Source organism: Heterocephalus glaber, unplaced genomic scaffold, assembly GCF_053883595.1.
Source record: "Heterocephalus glaber isolate CG9 unplaced genomic scaffold, H.glaber_assembly_v1.0 deba00001553, whole genome shotgun sequence".
Taxonomy (NCBI): domain Eukaryota; kingdom Metazoa; phylum Chordata; class Mammalia; order Rodentia; family Bathyergidae; genus Heterocephalus; species Heterocephalus glaber.
In genome coordinates, this window is record NW_028258344.1 from 29510298 (window position 1) to 29533338 (window position 23041).

Genomic DNA, 23041 nt, shown 5'->3' on the forward strand with positions numbered 1-23041 from the left:
TTATGTCTCCTGGTGTACCATAAAGGATATTACACAGGATCCAATGAACAGCCAGAGGAAGAAGTACATGTTAGAAGGGTCATGGATCTCCCACACCACTTTCAAACACATTACCATCCGGTCCAAGCATCTCTGTGTGTTCAGCAATCGGAAATTCTCTTAATTCTATTTCCTTGGATTTTTGTGGAGGCTTTATTAAATAGTCATGATTGATTAAACCATTAGTCGCTGATCATCAACTCCACCTTCAGTGCCTTCCTCTTGCCTGAATTGGCAGGGGCTACAAGTTCCACTGCTGTAATCAGCCCTCAGTGCTGAGGCTGCCGAGGAGCCCTGAGAGTCACTTCACTGGGGAAAACAAAGATGCTCCTATCACCCAGGAAATTCTAAGGAATTTAGAAGGCCTGTGTCAGGATCTAAGGCCCAAAACGAAATATTAGGACAAAAGATTCTCCCAGTGTTCCTATCTATAAGGGTTTTAGGAACTCTATGTCAGGAACCAGGGGCAGAGACCAATATATTTACATATTTCTTAATATATCACAATATAACAATTAAGTAATAAAAATGTGTAAATTTGTAATTTATGTAGTTGCTATCACAATTCACATTAATCCAAATTATTTTGACCTTAGATTAACAAAAGATTTGGAAAGAGAATTTGTTTTTTGTCTTTTGTTTTTGCATTGTTCTGGATAGAATTTAGGAATACTCTACCACTGACCTACATTCCTATCCTTTTTACTTTTTGAGAGTCTTGCTAAGTTTTCCAGGCTGGCCTCAAGCTTGATATTCTCCTATCTCAGCATTCCAAGTAGCTAGAACCACAGGCGTGTACTGGCTGAATACAGTGTTTTATCAGTAACATTGCTTAGAATAGTTGGTAGTAAGCAGATCCATTTTTAGACGGTGTGTTATAAATTTTGAATTCTCTACAGATATTGCTCTTCTTTCACTTGCTCCTAAAGAGTGCTATTCCCACTGTCCCATTCTTTATAAGCCCCTGACTGACCCCTCTTTGCGGATATTGGCTCCCCAAGTTATACCTCCTTCTAGCACAACAATGGCTGCTAAACAGAAGGTATAAAGGCCTGAGATTTTGTCTCTATTCTGAGACAACTCTGGAGGCTATCTTGGTCCCAGGCCTTGCTGTGGGTAGATGGAAGCCTTGTTTTCATCTGCATCAAAGCTCCCTCTGCCCAGTCTTACTTACATCCTTCTGCTCCTTTCCATAGCACTGACCCCAGAGGCCCTCGCTAATAGAAATCCTAAACAAAATAAAGATTCAAGGTATAAATAAACACACAATCCTGCTTCCTAGGTAACGCAGCCTGTAATGCCAGCTTTTTAAATTTGTAAAGATGTCGATAAAAATAGGTAGGTAGAATTTATTTTCTTTGATTATTAGAAAGATGAATTTTTTCCTGACCTTTTCCACCACTTGTACCTCTGTTTGAAAAGTATTTCTCCTTTGTCCTTTGTTTTTAGAAGTGGGAGATGGGAGTTACTCTTCCCTCCCCACCTCAGTGCAGTCATCTGCCTTTTGTCAATTCTTTCCTTCTTAAATTTGTTCTTTATAAATTAAAGATATCCATTCTTTGACATATTCAGACCTCGCCATAGTCCTATTCCTGGATGGTTCTTAGCAGATGGTCCAGTCCATGGGAAACAAAACAGATTTCATCAGTCTTATCTTTCAGTTACATAACAATAATTTTTAACAAATATTTTAATATTTGTGTATACATCTTTCCATATTATCCTTTATCCTTTCTGCCTTTGCATAGTACAAGGAAGGGTCTTGTACACTGAGTCATTACTATAGTTGAAATGCACTGGGTAATCAGTCTCAGTTCTTTTCATTAAATACTTGCTTATTTTTTTAACAAAACTTATTTTTAAAAGTTTTTTTTAGTTTTATTAGTACATGTTTGCAGTACATAATGATTATATTCAATGTAGGGAACCAGTACATATACATAACACATTTCAATTCCTCCCCTGCCCTGCTTCCTTTACCCCCTTTCTATTTTTCCAGCATCAGATTTATTTATTTATCTTATAAGTCCTTATAAAGTTAGTTATCATATATAGTAAATCCCTGACTTACAAACTAGTTCCATTCTGGGAGAATGTTCCTAAGTTGGATTCATTCATTTATTTGTAAGTCTGACAAAGTGAGTCTTATACACCCTTGACACAAATATACAAAGTATATTGCTTTGCACTTCCTAGTAGTCCCCTCCACATCACCACTGGCTTTTCTCTTGCTTCCGCACATCCTGGGCTCTGACTGAGCACTGTACCATTGTACACTATCGCACTGTACTGTACAGTAAGCAGCAGCAGCACAACTGTGACAATGTCCGACAGACATGAGAGCTGCTTCTCCAATTTGTTTGCATCTACGAATGTTTGTAATGCAAGGTCTTTTGTATCTGTGAAAGCTTGCAATTTGAATGTTTGTAAGTCAGGGACTTACTGCATACAGATTAAAAACCAGATTAATGGGCTGGGAATGTAGCTCAGTGGCACTGTGCCTGCCAGGCAAGTGCAAGGTACTGAGTTTAATCCCTGGTACAGGAAAAAAAAAAACAGACAAATAAGGCAAGGAACAATTAAAACACGTAAGACAATTATGCCAAGTTAAGGTACACTTTTAGATACATTATCTGCACTAAATTACACTAATTTTTCTCTCTTTTTTCTATTATCTGTCTTTTATTTTGTATTTTATTACATATTAAGCTTTTTATATAAGAGAAACCATGAGATATTTAAGCTTGTGTGCCTGATTTACTTCATTGAACATTATGATCTCAAGGTGCATCCATCTTCCTATGGATGACTCAAGGATATCTTTTTTATGGCAGAATATTACTCCCTTGTGTGTAAATACATTTTTTATTCATTCATCTTTTGATAGACATATAGGCTGTTTCCAAGATTTAGCTATTATGAATTGTGCTGCTATAAACATGAATAAGCATATATGATTGTGGTATGACGTCTTCAACTCTTTCAGAAAGATACCTACAAGGGGAATAGCTGGTTCAAATGGAATTCCTATTTTTAGTTTTTGAGAATTCTCCACACTGATTTCCATAGTAGTTGTATCAGTTTACAGTCCCACCAGTAATGCAGAAGGGTTCCTTTCTCCCCACAGCCTGACCAGCATTTGTTATTGGTTGATTTCTTGATGGTAGTTCTGGAGTGAGATAGAGTCTCCGTGTTGTTTTAATTTTCAAATGTTGAACATTTTTTCATGTATTTATTTGGCATTTGTATTTTTTATCTGAGAAGTATCTATTCATTACAGATGTCCATATTTCTTTACTACACAGATGTGGTAAGATAACCAAGGCAAAAATATCTCAGGGTTCAAGAGCCATCAGAGCTGGCTCTCACACTACTTTTTAGGGTAAAACAGACAAGGAAAGTGATGACCACATTCTTCACAAGTAAATCTCACCCAAATCTTCAAAACCCATCTTTGCTGACTTCACAGTCACCACTTTTCCCTGACCTTGTTGCTTACTCTATACCCACGTATATGTGTGCTAGTGGCTTTCTAGGGGCACAAATGTGTCAGCATAAGTTCCCCCCCAGAAGAATAACCTTATACAATTAAGTACATCTCTTAAGGTCAACTCAATAGTCTTACCTTATATAATTACATATAGTTTATAAAGCACTTTTATTGTACTGAAATGAGTCATAAACTTGGAATCATAACATGTGTTTTATTCTCCATTCTGCCATTATCAATTTGTGATATCTGTTCTAAAAATTCTTTAACATTTTGGAGTTGGGTTTCCCTTTCTTTAAGATAAGACAGTCATTTTTATGTTCCTAAATTCTGTACCATTTCCAATATCTTCTATAATTCTATCCTATATGGTCATTAGTGCACTCATATAAAAATTTCTTTTCCAGAAAAATGAAAAATATTTTTGGGATTTTAGAGAATTTGGCCAATTAAATATTAAAAACAAAACCCTATGCATGAATAGAATATAGGAACATGTTTTACTTTGCTAAGAAACAGCAATTTCTAACACCTAGAAATATCTGAAAATTTAATGACAGGTCTCAAAAGGTCATATATTTCTTCCTATTTCTGCGGTTGGTATGACATTACATCAAGTGACCTCTGGGGTCCCTTCCTATTTCCTATGCTGTGATTGTAAGACTTGTCAGTAAAAAACCTTTCCTGGTTATAAATCTTTCTTCTGTGACATTCTTCTAGACCTATAATGTAAAATAATGACCTTTCTACTTATAATAATTCGTTTTTCTTAGTTTATATTTTTCCTTAGAAAAAATATTCTTAGAATAATGATGCCATTTATTATTCCCACTGGTGAGTTTCCCACCATTAGTTCACGTAATTACCACACAAGTTCCTGCTGTAACAAGACAGGTTCTGGGATAGCTGCCATCAAAGTAGAAAAAAACTAAAACATGGGAAATATTTGGAGGGAAGAAGAAAGAATTTTTTAGGGTATTACATTTTAAAATACATGTAAATTTAAAATTATAATCCCTTCACATTAAAATGAATAAAATGTTCATACAATAGTATTATACCCATTTTATAACACTTTTTAAATAAGTAATGTTATAAATGAGACTTTCTAAATAACATTCAAAAGGATATTTCTTCTTCAGGTTTTCAAAGGTGAACAAAAAGGAACAAAAGGAACTACTTCCTGGAAAGTGCTGGGTCAGAGTTAAGCAGTTTTTTGTTTGTTTGGATTGGTTTTGTTTCTTTAGTCACGATCTCTCTCCATAGTCCAAGCTGGCCTGTGGGCTGGCCTCAAATTTGAAATCCTCCTGCATTGGCCTCATGTGCTCTGGGATTACAGCCATGTACCACCATGTCTTCTTTTAGTTAAGTAGTTTTAACTACTGAAGGATTTCTTAGAGTCTTTATACTATGTTAATACGCACATTGACTGGCAAGATGAGATATAGTATCTATTACATTTCCCAAGCCTATTTGTTCACAGAGCTGTTTCCTCCCTTCCAGCATCTCTCAGAGTTCTTTCAAATCAGATTAAATTGATGTGAATATATAGAGCAAAAGAAAGAGGGCTGTGGATAAAAAGTCCTGTGCTGTTGGAGAGGAAGAGAAGAAAAGGGCAGGGTATATATAATGAAAACCAAGGCTGGGGATGGCTGGAGAGAGGCAGAGGATAGCAGAATTCCCTGATGCTTAGGGAGATGTCTAAAGAATCCCTTAAGACAAACAACTGGAAGTCAAACTTTGATATGACACTTTTCAAATGAAATATTTGCAGACTAGATGAATCAAATGAAAACTTGCCTGCTGTAATGTTATGGTGACCTCTTGTGGCTCAGGACTCTAATGACCCTTTAAAAAATTAAAGCATGGCATGGTGAACACAGAAATGTTGGTGTTTCAGTGGCCTCATTCAATGCACTTCCACACTGGTACCGTCTTATCTTTTACAGCAATGTTTTTTGTTTGTTTGCTTGCTTGCTTTTATGGTGCTGAGGACTGAGGCCAGGACTTCACACTAGGTAAGAGCTCTGCCACTGTGCCACAGCGTGAGCTACCTTTTCAGGGTTATTATTAGGGAGATTTTTACCTCTTGTGTTTTTGTAATGGCTTCCTTTCTGCAAAAAGCACTCCTTGCTCTAGTAAGCAGAAAAGAGGATGAGGACAGAACAAAATATAATAAAATACAGTAAAAATGATCAACTTTCTCAGATAATTATTCATTTTTCTGCAAGCCAGTATACAGAATTTGGATAAAAGTGCTAATAAATGACAATACCATACAAATTACAACAAATTAAATGACTCTTCAGGATGTAATAAACAATTCTGAACCATGAAACTCTATAGGATATATGGCCCAATTTCTTAAAAATCAGAAGTAGGAAGAGGGATGATGTAGCTAAAAGAAAATTGAAAGATATATAATCCAACTGTCTCCTCTTTCAAACAAACTATTAAAAAACAAAATAGGGCCAGGGATTTAGCTCAGTGGTTTCACTGCCTGCTGTGCAAGCACGAGGACCCAAATTTGATCCCCAGTACCAAAAAAACACAAAAAACAAAATAAACGTTATGAAGCAATTAAGAAATTTTGAACATTAACCGATTTTTTTTTGGCAGTCCTAGGGATTGAACCCAGGGTTTCACACTGAGCTGCATTTCTAGCCCTTTTAAAAAAAATTTTATTTTGAGACTCTCTCACTAAATTGTCCAGACTGGACTTGACCTTGAGATTATCCTGCCTCTGTCTCCCAGTTAGCTGGGATTACAGGCATGTACCACCTGCACTTGGCTCATTGAAGGGGTTTTGATGACATTAAGGAAAACTTTAAGTATTCTAATAGAATCATGATTGTATTGTAGAAGGATTTTTACCTTTTAAAGATATTGAAATATTCATGGATGAAATAGTACACTTTGGGTTTATTTGAAAATAATTCAGTCTGAGAGAAAGTAAGCAAAGTTATAGTTCAGGGGATGGCAAATTATGGCCCAGAGGTGAAATCTGGCCCAACATCTGTTTTTATAAATACTGTTTTATTGGAACACAGTCATGCTCACTTATTTATGTTTGAACTATGGCAGCTCCTCACTACAATAGCAGAGTTCATTTCAACAGAGCTTCCATGGGTCATGGCACCTGGATACTGACTATTTCATGCCATACAGAAAAGCCTGCTAATCCCTACTATGTCTGAACCAAGCCTGGCCATAAGCGATCATTATTGAAGCCAACCACAGGGATTTATTACAGTAGCATTTACTTTTCTGTAATAAAGGTATTTTTTAATGTGATGGCCTTAGAAAAGGACTTTGACTTGACTTCTGATTTTTTTAAGAATAGCATATGGTATAATTACATCCTTCATGTTGTGCTTCTAAGGCACTTCCAGAAGCTGTTTCAGGGAGTGTAAGGTTACCACCCTGACACTACCTCAGAGTTAGCAAGGCCCAGACCTTCCCTAGCTACATCCCAGACACTCAGAGGAGGGTGCTCGAGCAGCAGCCTAGGTCTCCTTTACTTCTTCAATGTGCTTAGAAGAGCCTACCACACACAGAAAAAACCTTTTTGTGGTCAGAAAAATAGACTCTATTGCCCTCTAAGGACTACCTTTATTCCTTAGAAGAATAAGTTAATCTTCTAATGCTCAAAGCTAATGACTCAGGCAGGTGTGGTGACACACACCTGTAGTCCCAGCACTTGGGAGACTGAGGCAGGAGCATCACAAGCTCAAAGCCATCCTGGGCTACATAGTGAGACTTTGTAAAAAAAAAAAAAAAAAAAAAAAAAAAAAAAAACCGTTTGGGAGCTCTTAAAGTTGACAGGAAGTCAGAATAAATGCTATATATCCTATCCAGATGTTTACTATCCATAGTTGTATACCTACATTATTATGCTACAAGCCAAATACCCTTACTATGTATTTAGATTTACTTATCAGATGTAATGTTTCCTAGAGACACATGGAATTAAAGATTCTGTAAGAGTAAAGTAAAGTCATGGTGGTGCTCTGACTCACGTGAACACAGAGAACAGGTATTGAGTTCCCTGCAAGCTATGCTGCTACACACTGTGTAGAGAAAACCAGATGTAAACCGGTCCTTAAGGACTGAATCTAGTGTTATGTGATTAGGGTTAGGGTGGTTTGCTAGAGGCTGGAGGGAGACGAGCACCCACTGCAGTAGTTCCTTGTATGGAGTACTTAGCACACACATGTGCTAAGCATTTTAAGGATTTCATCTCATTTAGTCTCGGATGTGAGGGCGATCTGGCTGCGACATGTCACCCCATTGACCGCCAGGGTTGATTCGGCTGACCTGGCTGGCTAGGCGGGGGTCCCCTTCCTCCCTCACTGCTCCATGTGCGTCCCTCCCGAAGTTGCTCCCTCGGTGGAAGAGGACGACCAACCCCGATAGAGGAGGACCGTTTCCTTGGTCAAGGGTATCCAAGTAGCTGCGCTCCCCTGCCAGAACCTCCAAACAAGCTCTCATCTCATTTAGTCTTCATAGCCAGGTAGGAAGTGCTATTCCCATTTTAGTCATGAAAACACTGGGCTCAAAGAGAAGCAACTGCAGCGCACACCTGTCCTACTGCAAAGCCCACTCTCCTAAACATCAGTTTCAGTTTAATCACTGAAATGCATTTATTTTATTTTGTTTTTATCATTAGGACCTACTTGTAAAAATCCTCCAGATATTGTCACTGTATTTCACCTCTTATCTCTCATGAGTTGATTCTGTGCTTGACAAATCCCTGTAGCAGGAATGAGGCATCTTTTCAGCCAGGCTCAAAGGCTAATGTGAAGGGAAGGGGAAGTGCTTTGCCTGCCTAAGCCCTCAATTTCATAAGATCAAAACATGTAAGGAGCTGGGATTTAGCTCAGTGGTTCCGCCTCCTACCTCATAAGCTCAAGGACCCAAGTTCGATTCCTGGTACCCAAAAAAAATACTGTTGGGCTGGGGATTTAGCTCAGTGGTTCCGGCGCCTGCCTTGGAAGTGCAAGGTCCCAAGTTCGATCCCTGGTACCAAAAAAAAAAAAAAAAAAATGTAAGCCTCTGTCATCTTAAAGAACATTGGATCTTTTTCTCTACACATGAATAATATGGTAATTAATATAAAATATGAAAGCCTATATATATTAAGCTTATGCTCTATTTGATTATAGCTTATCTATTAATATACATGATTGTTCTTATAAACATTAAGGAACTTCTGTTAAATTGCAAGTGTCATAATGGTTGTAATTTTTGAAAAACAATCCTTATATTATAGAGAAATATAGATAGAGTATTTACAAACAGAATTATATGGTGTCTGCCATATGCATTAAGATAGTCCACTATGAGAAAGGGTATAAAAAAAAACAAGCCTTATCAAAATCAATCATTTCTGAAGGTGAATAACAGGTATTCATACTAGATTCTCTATTTTTGTAAATAACAGAAACTTTCCATGATATAAGGTATTACAAGAGAAGGGCTGGGGATTTAGCTCAGTGTTGCTGCCACCTGCCTCATAAGTACAAGATGCTGAGTTCGATCCCTGGTACAAAAAAAGATTTACAAAAGAAACAAGCTTAAATTGAAAATTAAAAAGCTGCTATTAGTTTCATAAATAAATGTAAATATGAAAAATTGAAAACTTATTTTGCACCCACACACACAACAACAACAAAATTCTATTGCTTTGAGCATGTTGAGGGGCAGGCATACCCACAGGAAAAATTGTGAAGGTCTTATGGTGTCCAAGTTTAACAACTGGCTCTCAAAAATGTGTGTGCATGTTTATAATAAATTTTACTGGTACAAAAATCATTTATCACCCAAGATACGAATAACAATAAAATAATATTCTTTATTATAAATTCCACATGGTAAATTGATTTCACAACGTCCTTTTATTGATTTGTTGTTGCTGTGTCAGCTGCTGAGCAGAGCAAGCAGCTTTAGGGTTAAACTTCTACACTGGGGGAAAGTTTGCCTGCTTCTTTAAAAGAGGCCTTCAATTGTTCTTTCTTTTCATTTCAGCTAAGACTTTTGGGAGAAACTAAAAAAGAACTAGCCAAGCTCAGCAAGTCAGTCTGTCTTGTCCTTTTGGGTGACCTGGAACAAACTATGCTCACTGTAACATTAAATTCCCTGCTCTGAAGCATTTGTGTCCCCATCTTTCCTTCCCAAACATGTGGTTTATGAGCTTAAACAGAATACTCAGGAAAGTGTTTCCCCCTATATATGTTGTCTTACGTAAAATATGTATAAGTTTCCCCAATAAAATGCCTTTTTCCACTTTCTTTGTTCAAGGAAAGTATTGCTTTGCAACTAACTCTAGTGCCTTCTTTACTTGCTTCTAGTAGTAAATCTCCCTGGGCTCCTTTATCTTTTGTTTGTACTCATTGACTCCACCCTCGCCAAGAAGGGAACCCATTGCATTCAGACACAGTTGTTTTGGTCTTTAATCTATTACCAATCTACAGTTACAAGTGATGAATAAGCATATTTCCCATGTGAATGTTTGTCATTATTTTTATTTACATTAATGAATAATAGAAAAGTGGAATGATGAAGACCTAAGTCAGAACTTCACTTGCTCTGCATAATGTGAGTGGCTTCTTTGCTGATTCAATACAATTTTTTAAGTAATGAAAGAATATTTATTCAAATACTTTTTGCAATGCACAATATAATGGCTATAGACTCTACACTCCTTGAAATTTAATTTCTTTTATTAACGTTTTTTAAGACTGAACAATCAAACAATAAATCAAGCCCTAGTTTTTTGCATTAGCATATTTTCACAGTGTAAATAGTTCTACCTTGGTTGGCCAAGAGGAGATACAAGGTAGTGCACTGTTTCATGGACTATTTACCATACTGGCCTGGGTAGCAGCTCAGCAATAGAGCATTTGCCCAGCATACATGAAGCCTTGAGTTCAATGCCCAGCATTACCAACAAAACAGAAAAAAATCTTCCCTACAAATAATAGACATAATAACTTCAAATACATACACAATAGTAAACTATGATAGAATAATTAGGAAAATATGCTTGTTTTTATAATTTATTTAATTATAAGTTTATATTAGTTTGACCTATATAGACAGCTGACATACAACCATCTTTAGTCTTATCAAAATATGAACTAAGGTCTCTGAGGAAGCTACATCTGTACTGCAAATCCTGCACACTGGTTAGGATTATCACTGAGACTGTGGAGTGATGGAATATTGTAGATTGAGAGCCAAAATCATTTTGGAATATCTTTAGTCTCTTTTACTTATCATTTACTACCAATCTCCATATCTGACCTAACATCCTTGTGACTACTAGGCAAAATTCTTGGAATGTATCATTAAGCTTAGCAGATCTCTAGCTTCCACCACTCCTAAAGCTAAAAACGCTATAAAATAACATGTAAAACTATAGAAGAGATTATCCCACCTTCCTCTATGTAGCCCACCTACCTGATATGCCTCACAATGTAACTGGTAAATTTGTTGATTTATGACTTTCTTTTGTTCTGTGGCTATAAAGTTTCTGGAACCCTTTCCAAAGTGGAACAATTCATTCAGGATAACTTGAATCTGTGTTCCCAGGCCAGGTTACTCCCAGCTCAGAATAAGCTACTTTCTTTCTTCCTTTAAAGCAGAGTTTTTATTTTACATTAATAAAAATGATAAATGAACTCAATTATTCAATATAAAACATACTAAGGATGTTTGAGGATAGTGGAATTGTCAAGGGAAGGGTAAATGATGACATATAAATAAGAGTTTCTGCTATTTATTAAACATTTCCTAAGTCAGGCACTCCATGAAGCTAAGATGATTCTGTGTGATTTTTCAACAACCGAAACAGAATGTATATTGAGTCAATCTTCTCTACTCCCAGTTTGGAAACCCAGAGACAGAGCCTGAACAATTTTTGCCACTATATTTCAATTAAAGGATTTGACACAATGCATGTGAAATACTACATATATGCCAATAGTGTTCAAATATTTGACCCAGTTTTTGAGCTAAGTATATTAGGAGAACAAGCACTCCTTTTTGGAGCGTGAAACTCAACAAGTAAGCTCCTACTTTATTAAGTGCCTACTTTATTACCAATTCTGCAGTCTGAGCTGCTTCACAGCTTCTGCAAGCTGACTGCTTATCTGTGATTTTAGTACTAAAATTATCTCTGATGATACCCATCTCAGAGTAAACAGGAGATTCAAATTGGAAAAAGAAAATGAAGAGCACATTACAAATAGTCACATTTTACAAAGGTAGTGGATTCTTACTAGAGAATTACAGGGCTCTGCCCTAGACTGGCTAGGAAATACATAGTAACTATTGGGAATTTTAAAACATTATTAATTATTTGTTTTACAAATACACTGTGTTGTTGAATTAGCTTCTTGGGTTTCTCCTAACTGCTCATTTTGATCTATTTACATAATCTAATATTTTTATTTTGACATAAGCCTTCTCTTTGTTTACATTGGTAGTCCTCCAAAAATTTGGAGTAAGTGTAACTTGAAAGTTCAGGTGGGAGTGGGAATGTTTCCAAAACATTCAGATATTTGAAGCTCCCAATAGTGAAACCACAAGGGGCTAGTGTTTCAAGAAGGGAAGACCCTTCCCTCCTTCTTTCCTCCCAGGAATGATTTTTGCCCTGGATTTATTTGGGTCATCTGGCTGATTCATTCTTGCCATAAAAACAAGTCTGAGCACACTGTTTTGAAAGCCACAAAAACCGGGGAAAACTAGTCATGGAAACCCTATCAGCTGATTGTTTATGCCACCAGCATTTTTTCCAGACTGGTGCAAGTCGACAGGGGCTGACCAGGACTCCAGAGCTGTTGTTCAGCTGGAATCTCAGCGATCTTTCCCCATGCTGGAGAGTGCAGAGCTGCACTTCAACGTGGACCATGGCTATCTGGAGGGCCTGGTGCGAGGGTTGAAGGCCAGCCTTCTGACCCAGCAGGACTATGTCAACCTGGTCCAATGTGAGACACTGGAAGGTAAGAGGAGCTCATCTCATCCTTCAGAAAGAGAGGAAATGATGTTCCTCTCTGGAAACAAGGGGAAGGCCCATGAGCAGATTTTTATTCCTGAAATCCAGGTTTCTGGTGTCCATGAAATTGGATAAGGGAAAAAAAAGACTCTACTTCTATATATTTAATCTAAGTGAAATATAAATTTTCTTTTCCTTTTGAATGTAGTATATAACCCACAGTGGTTGGTATAAAGTAGTACCTGTGACTTTTGATACCCACAGAAATTCAGTATTGTCATATCCTTTTCCAAGTTCTTACAAATACTTTGAAGTATCATTGATATTTTTCTCTATTTTTGAAATTAGAGTTAGATATTACACTCATCTTTTGAGCTTGTTTTTTTTCCTTCTTCCCTACAAGCATTACTGGGGATCAAACCCATGGGAACTACCAGTGAGCTATATTCCCAGTTTATTTTATTGTCTATTTTTTTGCAACAAGGTCTTGCTAAGTTTGCCAGCCTCACTTGGAAATTGTGATTCTTCTACCAAGCCGCACAAGTAGTTGAGATTACAAGCCTGTGCCATGTCAGGCTATGCTTGATTTTTAATGTTTTAATGAAGAAGCATTCCACTTATTACATACTTTAAAAGAATCTTATTACATACTTTAAAATACATTTTTAAAAGCATTAAGCTTGATTTTTAATGTTGTAATAAAGAAGCATTCCATTTATTACACATTTTAAAAGCATTTTGATAACTATATTTTAAAATATTTGATTTCCTTTGTAATCCTATATGTTTTCATTCTACATATTTGGAGAAGGTTCTCATCAACTTGGCAGGGTATCTGTAGCAAGCAAGAAGGAAAGAAGGAAAAGGGGGAGAAAAAAAAGAAAAGAGAGAGAAAAGGAGGGAGAGAAGGAAAAAGAAAAAAATTTGGTCTAAGGAATTTTTTCAAGCCCCACTTTCTCAATATTGATTTGAGAGTATGAGGTTTGCCTTTAATTTAAACTTTAAAGTAAACTACAAGCATGATGACCCAGCCTTAGATTTTAAAAAGGCCTCATTTATAACAAGCGATGGTAATGCCTGATTAGCTGAGATACTGAGAGAAATAAGTGAGAGAAGCCCTCAGTAGATGGAGATTATCTTTAAACTACATTTTTCAAAACCTTACCCGAGATCCCACCGCTGTAGTAATACTTTATTATTAAAAAACAACTTCATTTGCTCATTTTGAAGTCAATAAAATGTTTTAAAACTTGCACATTATTGTATGAGAAACAAGTAAGCACCAAAGATAAAGCCTCTAAGGAAGGGTATTAGCAGGCAAAAGCAAACACAAAACTTTTCTGAAGGTGACTTTGCAGGCTTCTCAAGTAAAGCTGAGGGGGCTGGGGTCACTTGCTTATGGTTGTGACTGGTTAAAGCCAGAGCTGAGGTCAGACTGCCTAACCTGGGACAGACTCTGCCCTTTCATTAACATTGGGAATGCTAGAATCTTTCAGGTGATAACTAATTCCATTGGCTACAAGTAATGATAATAATTCTTATAATAATATTCCTAGATCCTAAATCCCTTCAGCATATTAAATTAGGACTTTGGTGACTGAAGAATATTAATCAAGTTTAGAAAGATCTACATAAATTAAAGTAGGAAAAAATTTAAAATACAGCAGAATAAGTGCTTCTGAGAGAATCCATTTGAATAATTTTTATTTAGTTTTCAGTCAAGTCTTTAAATGAAGTAAGGAATGCAAATTTGAGTGCAAGCAGCATGAAATAATGCAATGTCAAAAGCAGAGCTTAATATGCCCACAAAATAATTGGGAGAAAAATCAAGGAAGGCCATATCTAAAGCTATAGAAAGAATTTCTAGGAAATAAAAAGGTAAAAATCAAGAATTTAAAAGTTGCTTCCAATATTTTCTGCCAAAAGATTCTGTTGGGGGAGGAAGAGAGAGAGAGATGAGAAGAAAAGAATGAAGTTAACAGATCTATTATCTGAATAGTCACTTAGTTGAATTTGGTACCTGTGTCTTCAATTTGGGATAGAAGATTTCAGACCATTTTGGAGATCTCAGAAATGAAGCTTACTGGGAAAATATGCATACGTGTATAGGTACAGAGTTTTCCACACAATGTTAGGGGTCATGGACTACCCAAATTTATCCCTGCACCCTGTTTAAGAAATCTTGCCATGTACACCATTGCACCTCACTACTTCTCATGTACATCATTAGACCCTACTTCTACCTTTCTTCTCAATAATATATATTTTTCAATTATTCATTTCACAACTATATTTCAATCTGTGTGCTAATTTACTACCTGGAGAGTCCCACAAATATCAAGTATGAGTCACTAAATCATGTTTGGGTTATCAAGGCTCCTGAAAATATTTGATCTAAATAAGAATTCCATGTGCATACTTAACAATTAAAGACCCTGAGGCTTAGTATGGCCATGACCAGTTTACAGGATAGAGCCATAGAGGATAGAGCTATCTACATCTCCTTTTCCACTAAAATTCCACTACTCCCTGAATATTAATTGAAGATACATGAGTAGCTCTATGTTGAGATGCTGTCAGCTTCATTTTTTTCCCTTTTTTTGGTACGGGGGATTGAACTCAAGACCTTGAGCTTGCGAGGCAGGCGGTAGAACCACTGAGCTAAATCTTCTGCCCTGCAGCTTCATTTTGGTAGTAGAAAATAATGAAGACTGCCCAGCCCAATAATTTTCCAGCATGTTGAGGAAAAAAATTGGAAAGAGCAATACATTTGTTGTCTATGTGAATGTACTTAGAGAGACCTAGCCACCTTCTGGGCTAGATTCAAAGTTAAGACTTAAACAAATGCATTTGCTGGGGTGGAAGTTAAAGAGTTAAGGATTCTATTTACTTTTGCACAAAGTATGCACTGTACAAATTATGGATAAGAAAGAGAAAGTATAACTGTTGTTACAGTGCTATCTGTTGAAACAAGTGCTTTCTGTGAAAGAAAAGCTAACTTGTAGGCAAAAATTGGATTTGTTTAAAGATCTTTTTGAAAGCTTTTTCCTTAAATGTATTCTGATAGCAACAAACTATTTGAGAAACCACTTACAAGGAACACATAAAATTTTTTGGTAAATTTAGAAGATTGATAAAATTGTCCAGAAAAGGCTTTGGAAAGTTTTAGTATTCATAGCTGTGCTGGATTATGTGCATAATGGGCAAATGTGGTGAGAAATACTCATCCATCCCAAGGCCTGTCCCTGACTAACCTGAACTAGTCACCGGGACCCGCCATGATTCAGTCTTTCCTAGGTACAAAAGAAGGAAGTTGGTATTCTTTAAAATATTAACACAGCTATTTTTGTCAGCATTTTAATTACAAATAAGATGACTGTGGAAATATTCTTCCTTTTTTGACAAAGAAGGGATGTTGAAACTAATACCTAAAGTTTAGTAATAAATCTTTTCTTCTAAAACATAGCGAACATGTTCACTGGGTCTCTAAGGGGTAGAGAGCACTGTGCATTGAGTTTTTACTTTGTCCTCCTTGCCATATTTTTTAGAAGGGCTGTGGGGAGCCCATTATATTTCATTAACAGTAATAAGGGGAACTTGACCTTCAGTCCTTCTCCAGCTTCTCCTTTAGGTAAGAATTAATTCAACATCCATATCTTAAGTACTTCCTAGGGCCAAGGAAATAAATATAAATAAGATATAATTCCTGCTTTAGAAAGACTTACACTTTGAATAATAAAAATATTAGAAACCTTTAAGGAAGGCAGTTGGGCAGTACCTACCCAACTTCCAAACGCATGTCCACTCAGCCCTTGAATTCCAAGTCCTATGAAAAGACTTACCCACATGTGAGTTGGCAGCTGCAAAAGGCTCTTCATGTAGCATTGCTTTGAGTAGAAAAGATAGAGACAAATTAGATGTCCTTCTGCAGAGAACAGGTTAAATAAGTTATGGAACATTCACGTAATGGAATCTTCTGCAGCTAGAAAAAAAATGTAAGAAGCTTAAGGAGCACTCTTGAGAAGATGAAAATGGAAAGATCATCAGATTGAGATAAATGAGGCAGAGAATCATGTGAGGATGCTGCTTTGTAGTAAGAAAAGACAATACATTTTTAAAGTGTTTTCTACATGATTGTTTAGATGCAAAGAAAATGTGAAAACTTGGAAGCAGCCCAATTGCCCATCAACTGGAGACGGATTTTAAAAATGTATTTTTTAAATAAAATGGAGTACTACTCAGCCATAAAAAATTAGAAACTAGAGACATTTATAGCTAAATGGGTGCCCATTGAGGTGGTACTCTTCAGTGAAATAAATAGGACACACATGTGTAAATACTGAATTGTTTCTCTAGTGTGAGAAACTAAAAGTGTAAATAAGGACTAAAAGGTATAATAGATAATGTGAAATAGGAAGAAAAGGGGCAAAGGGGAAGGGGAAGTGGGAGGGGTAGGGGAAAGGAAGGAAGGGAATGGAATTAATATGATAAAAGGAAAAAATGGAGACAAAGTCTTTGTAAATGGGGAGGGAGGGAAAGGTTGAAGAGGGAGGGGAATGGGGGAAAAATAAGAACCAGGAGAGATTATGTAAAGGTGCAAATTTCCAATGATGCATGTCATATTGTATACCTAAAATGTATCAATAATATTAATTAAGAAAATAAAACCAACCTAAAAGGAAACAAACTAACCAGTTGGTCTCCATTTCAAAGATAAGTTTTTATAAAATTACAAACCACCATAGAAGACTTTAAAATGACAAAAATTTCTAAGATATTATATTTTGATTAAAAAGAGTACAAATATGATTAGTATGAGTGTGGGAAAAGGAGTTTGCTCATACATATTCACAGAGAAACTAAAAATTGGTACAAACATTCTGAAGGGCAATTTGGAAATATTAATCAAAATCTTCAAAATTATTTAATGAAGCATTTCTACTATACCAAAATTTATTATGAGGAAATAATTTGGAATACTAAGATGTTACAAGCAAAAATATTTAGAGTGGCAAATCTAGCTAGAAATCATCTAAATATATTCTCAGAAGAAGACTGTTTAAAAAACACATGACTGATGGTCACTGGAATGGTATATAAAGAACAGTAGTTAAGAAAGAGGACTCAAATCAAACTGCCTGTGTTTATATTTTGGCTTTATCACTTAATAGTTAAATTACTGTGGGCATTTATCTGTTGGAACCTGTGTCTCACCCAAAAACATTGTTAAGAATAATTACCTTCCAAACTATAATGAGAAAATGCAGATAACAAATGCAGAGAAGTTACTAAGAGCCTGACTCAGAGTAAGCACATGATATTGGTAAGGATTATTACTGTGTGGCCATCATGTTAAGGCTTTAGAGCTATATGTGCCAGAAAGTTATGAGTTAGAAACATAGAACATTATAGATTTGTAGGCTTGTTTTATCCCATTTTGGTGAAAATCTACGTATATAGGTTGCAAAGTTTGGAAAAAAAAAAAAGAAAATGCGAAAAGATCCAAAAGACTGAAAATAGCAGTTTCCTGTGGCTAGGAAAGAGGTACAGAAAGTGGTAGACAGGTGGTGCTAAGTAGAGTAAAATGTTCACAGTTTACCCACCACTTATTTTTAAATTTTAAAAAAAATATATATATATATAAATATGGAAGAGTCTTATTTAAATAAGCTTTCTCCATGATTCCTTAGACATTATTTGTACCTCGAATCAAAGGACTCATGTTTTGTGTTTTATTTTAGAAATGCATATACAACACTGTCTTGGTTCAAAAATACATCAGTGGCTTCCATCAGGCAAGATCAACATCACTCTCAGCTTGAAAGCCTCCAACAATTGGCGGATCTCTACCTTTCAAGCATTTCCTCAGAACCCTTCTGCCTTTTCTAAAGCTATTCCTTCCATCACAAATTCCATTCTCCATCTGGTTCCACAGAAAATCCATTCCCTTTAAAGTTTTCTTTCAAGCCTCATTCCCTTGACCCTTTGCTGCTGTAACCCTGGTAAGATAGAATTGACAAGTCTCAACTTCTTTACTGCAACTTGTAATAAACTTAATTCTGTGTCATTTGCATAGGTGTGTCACCCTGGGGCAGGACATTTGTCCCACTTGTCTTTCTAGTCCCAGAGACTATCAAAATTAGAATCCTAACTCATGAATAAATAAATGGCTTTTTCTCCTACACATTGAAAGCTATTTTGTAGCCTGTTCATTTGTTTTTGTAGTGCTGGGGATCAACCCAAGACCTCATGCTCTGCCACTGAGCTTCATCCCCTACCCTATTATATAAAAGCTTCTTCAGGGCAGAAAACACACCTTGAGCTTTTCTTTCTCCTGCCTCTTGGAGCCTAAACTAGTGTTTTACATAGTAAGAATCTGAAAATGCACATTAGCAATGACTCTATTCCAATCCTGGTTTTTCTATTTCTTGGCTCTGAGATGGTAAGCAGCCTATTTAACCTTTAATAGCCTGGTGCTTTCTTATATGATACTTAGATAATATCTGCCTGGCTTAATTCCCAGCTCAGCGGAGGATCAGAAATTTCTGAAAATGTTTTGTATACTGTAAATCTTCAGCATTACTGGGGTTCGCCTCTCAGCTGCAGTGCCTACACAAGAAAAATTAGTTTTCCTCCTTCTGCTAGACTTTGGAATTCCTAAAATAGTTCTTCCTGCTTCTTGGTGGTAGTTAATGGTGTTTGGAATATGACTAGTTGATTCTGTTCTCTTTCAGAGAACACCAGTTTTGGAAATATTCATTTTGAGGATAAGAAACAAAATGAAGAGTTTCAAACCTGGTAATACTCTTTGAACTATATCATGAAGTGCTGTATGACTATTAGTGTATAGGTCCCAGATTTAAATAACAGATCTAATATTTGAGGCTTATTTATGCGACAAAAAATTGAACTAAGTACCATAGGGAATATGAAAAACAATAAGACACTATTTGCTTCCTTAACAATTATCTAGTTGAGAGGTGATAGTCAACAAGCAAAAATAAATAAAAATTAAAAATATAAAAATATGAATCTGGCAGTATAATTTGTAACAGACTATGTACCTAGTATGTACAAGGCCCAGGCTTCAGTCCTCAGAAAACAACAAAAACCATTTCAAACTTATATTAGAAAATGAACCAAACTGAATAACAACAGGCTGAGAAAAAATGATTTAAAATCTGTGTTATGTACATGTACCAACTCCCCATGATGAACGTAATCATTATGTACTGCAAGCACACTAGTAAAAAGAAAAAGAACAGGTCATGGAGGTGGTGTTCAGAGAGCAGTTGAAATGGCAAACATTTTAGGTATGCAGAGAAAACCACGAATTACAGATGGTAAATAACAAAAGCATTTATATGGGGTAGTAAATGGGTTTGGCAGCAATGGAGGGATACCTGGAGATACGACTGGAGTTAAGGTTGGGGAAAATGTTTAAGGAACTTGAAGGTATGATCATGAAATTTCAGGATATTGAACCCCACTTAATGAAGACAAGAGTCCCATGCGAGTCCTCAAACACTTGCAGGCATGGAAAACTTGAACAAGTTATTCCTCTGAGCCTCTGTTTCTTCTTCTATGAAATGAAGATTATTGTGAAAGTTAAAAGGTAATGAACCCTAAAACCATTATGTCAATGGCAAAACATGCTACAAATCCTACGGAAGCTGTTTTAAATTAACCTAAAACTCTTAGTTACTCCAGGCTCTTTGTAAGATCATTACAAAAATCAAAACAATTCTTAAAAAAGGTTGAACTTCAGGCTGGAAGTACAAGAGGAAAAACAAGTCTGGGAAAAATCAAGTAAGAGGTTGAGGCAGTAATCTACATGTCAGATCGTCATTCTTTACATATCAGAAAACTAAGGAGCAGATATCAGAGAGGAAACAGGAATTTGGCATAATAAAACACCAAAGAAGACTCTGAAGTTTCAACATTGTACAGATACCACTAAAGTAACAAGAAAGAAGGGAAAGGTATCTACTTTTATACATATTGATAGATTTATTAGAAGTCTGAGTAATTGGACTGGGGATGTAGCTCAGAGGCACAGTGCCTGCCTGGAAAGTATGAGGTTCTGAGTTTGATTCCCAGTACCCCCCCAAAAAAGTTTGAGTAATTATTACGCCTGATGGTAGAATCTAATATATCAGTTGAAAACTTCCTAGTTTAGAGAATAAAAGTCAAAGATCTTAACCAACTGAATCAAATTATTTTGGAATTGGATTAGTACCTGTGGGAAGATAAAATTGACATTTTGTAGTAGTTTCCATATCTGTTTATTTACTCAGGTGCATTGTCAGCAGGACTGTCACGTTATTCCACCCCTGCTCTAACCTGAAAGCATAGACTCTATACCCTTTTGGGGGCAAGGAAGGCTGCTGGGGATCAAGCCCAGAGCCTTAAGAATAATGGGCTAATGCTATACCTGCAGTCCTCTATGTCCAGTTTGTGGATAAGGAAACTGTTCAGCACCAGCGGAGGGGAGGAAAAGCACTCCCCCTTCCTTTGGGGTCAGACCCTGGACAGTTACATCTAAAGGTGCTTCTTTGGCTTAAGTACCAGAGGGTGAAAGGTCAGACATTCACTTGTAGAAAGAGATCCAAATAGGGAGCTGCATAGAAAAACTAGTGATTTTCTAAAAATGATTTGCCAACATATTAATTTTGGCAAGAACATTATTATAAGACAACCACAAAGTCTCTGTTCCCTGTCCTGACTCATTCGCTAGCCCAGTGATCTCAGATAATTCCCTTATTTCAGTGGCTGCCACCCTGAGAAGATACTTTTTTAATATTCTGATCATGTACGAACATGGACACACATTTAGTTATACTGCTCTGGTGATACACTTTGATATTTGTTAAAACAGCCTAATGGATTCCTTTTATTCTATTTCTGTTTAGGACCTATTAAACTGATTTACTTGGTAGGGATTCCACAGTTTGGAAAATGTTCTATTTCCTTATTAAAACTAAAGAAACAATAACAACACTTGTAACACCATTTGCCACACTATTTCTCTGGGTAAAAGCATAGTGTCATTTTCCTGATTGTGCTCTGTGAGTGGGCCTGTTGTTCTTTAGTGGCTTGAAAGGTTCTGTACCATACTCTTTTCAAAGAAAACACTGAAACTGATGTATGGAATGTTTTCAATTCCTACCATAAAGAAACCTGTTTATTCCAAACTTATTTGACCACAGAGTCCTATTACTGATGCACCTACTTAGATGAGCATTTAGAGAAGTGCAGGAGGAAAAAATTAAGTCAGTTCATTTTATAACCCATAAAACTGTGAACACTGTTGTTGGCAATCTGTCATCATCTCAGAGAAAACATTTCAGGGTCTGAGATTTTCTTAAAATCTGCATAAGAGCGTCCCTTGGATCATTTTGCTACTGCAGAAGAGAGGTGCCTTCTCTTCCATTTGCTCTCCACTGACTCCAGCATTGTATTCCAAGATTTCTACAGGGTCTGACAAATTTGAGACATTTAATTTCAGGATCTAACTGGCAGCTGAAAGGTTTGAAAGTTATTTAGCTTAAAAGAAACATATGTCACAGAGCAAAATATCGTGGTTTTGAAAGAAATACCATTTGTGTCAGTTGTGTTGGCAAATATTCCTTGGTGCTGAGAATGCAAACTGTCAAATTACATAAAAATCTGCACTGCCAAAATAAAAGCCAAACAAGCCACGGCAAAAAAAAAAAAAAAAAAAGTAATTGTTTTAAATTGAGTTAATTAAATAGGTAATTGAGCAAATGAATTCTGCAGTCAAAGTCCATTTTGCATCCAAAATCTACTCCAAATACTGAGGAAGAATGCCTGGAGCCAGTACCAGCCACTCCCTGACCACATCGTACCTAACTGCAGATCCACCCTTCCCAGCTACCAGAGCAATCAATTCATAGCCTACTGCAGCTCCTTGTTTTCTCTGGTCAAAGACCCCAGACCTTCCTGGGAAGAACACCTGCTTTTTTATTTTTGGCTCAATTCTTACTTCTCCTTTTCTATTATCTTTTTAAAACTTTGTATATATTTATCATGTAAAACATGATTTTTAAATTTTTTTGTTCATCTTTAATTGAAACATGAAAAAAAATTGTACGTATTAATGGGGTACCGCATGGTATTTCAATGCAAGTATACATCATGTAAAGTTTAAAGCAAGTTAAACATATCTGTCTCCTCAAATATAATTTCTTTATAATGAAAACTTTCAAAATCCTTTCTTCTAGCTTTTAAATGTAGGAGCAATATTGTTGTGTATAGTCATTCTACTATGCAACAGCATACTAAAACTTCTTCTAACTAGAACTTCAACCTGATGTTTTTTTTAGTTTTGTTTTGTTTGCAGTGCTGGGGGTTGAACTCAGAGCCTTGTGTATTCTAGGCAAGTGCTCTACTACTGAGCTACATCCTAGCTCTTTCCTTTTCTTTCCCTCTCCCTAACTCCTCTTTTTTTCTTTTGGCATATTGTGGATTGAACCCAGGGGTGCTTTACCACT

General features: G+C 36.3%; 1 protein-coding gene across 2 annotated transcripts in view; it reads left to right on the forward strand.

The window, feature by feature from the left end:
* The first annotated feature begins 12293 nt into the window (after positions 1-12293).
* The window catches only part of Atp6v0d2 (ATPase H+ transporting V0 subunit d2), a 45806-nt gene continuing 35058 nt past the window's right edge, over positions 12294-23041 (forward strand). The window contains exon 1 of one of the 2 annotated variants that reach the window (XM_087190552.1): positions 12294-12534. In XM_087190552.1, the coding sequence (XP_087046678.1) occupies positions 12309-12534 (226 nt within the window). In that variant the 5' untranslated portion in view covers positions 12294-12308. The remainder of the gene's footprint in view (positions 12535-23041) is intronic. The other variant, XM_004841977.4, reaches the window with a different exon arrangement.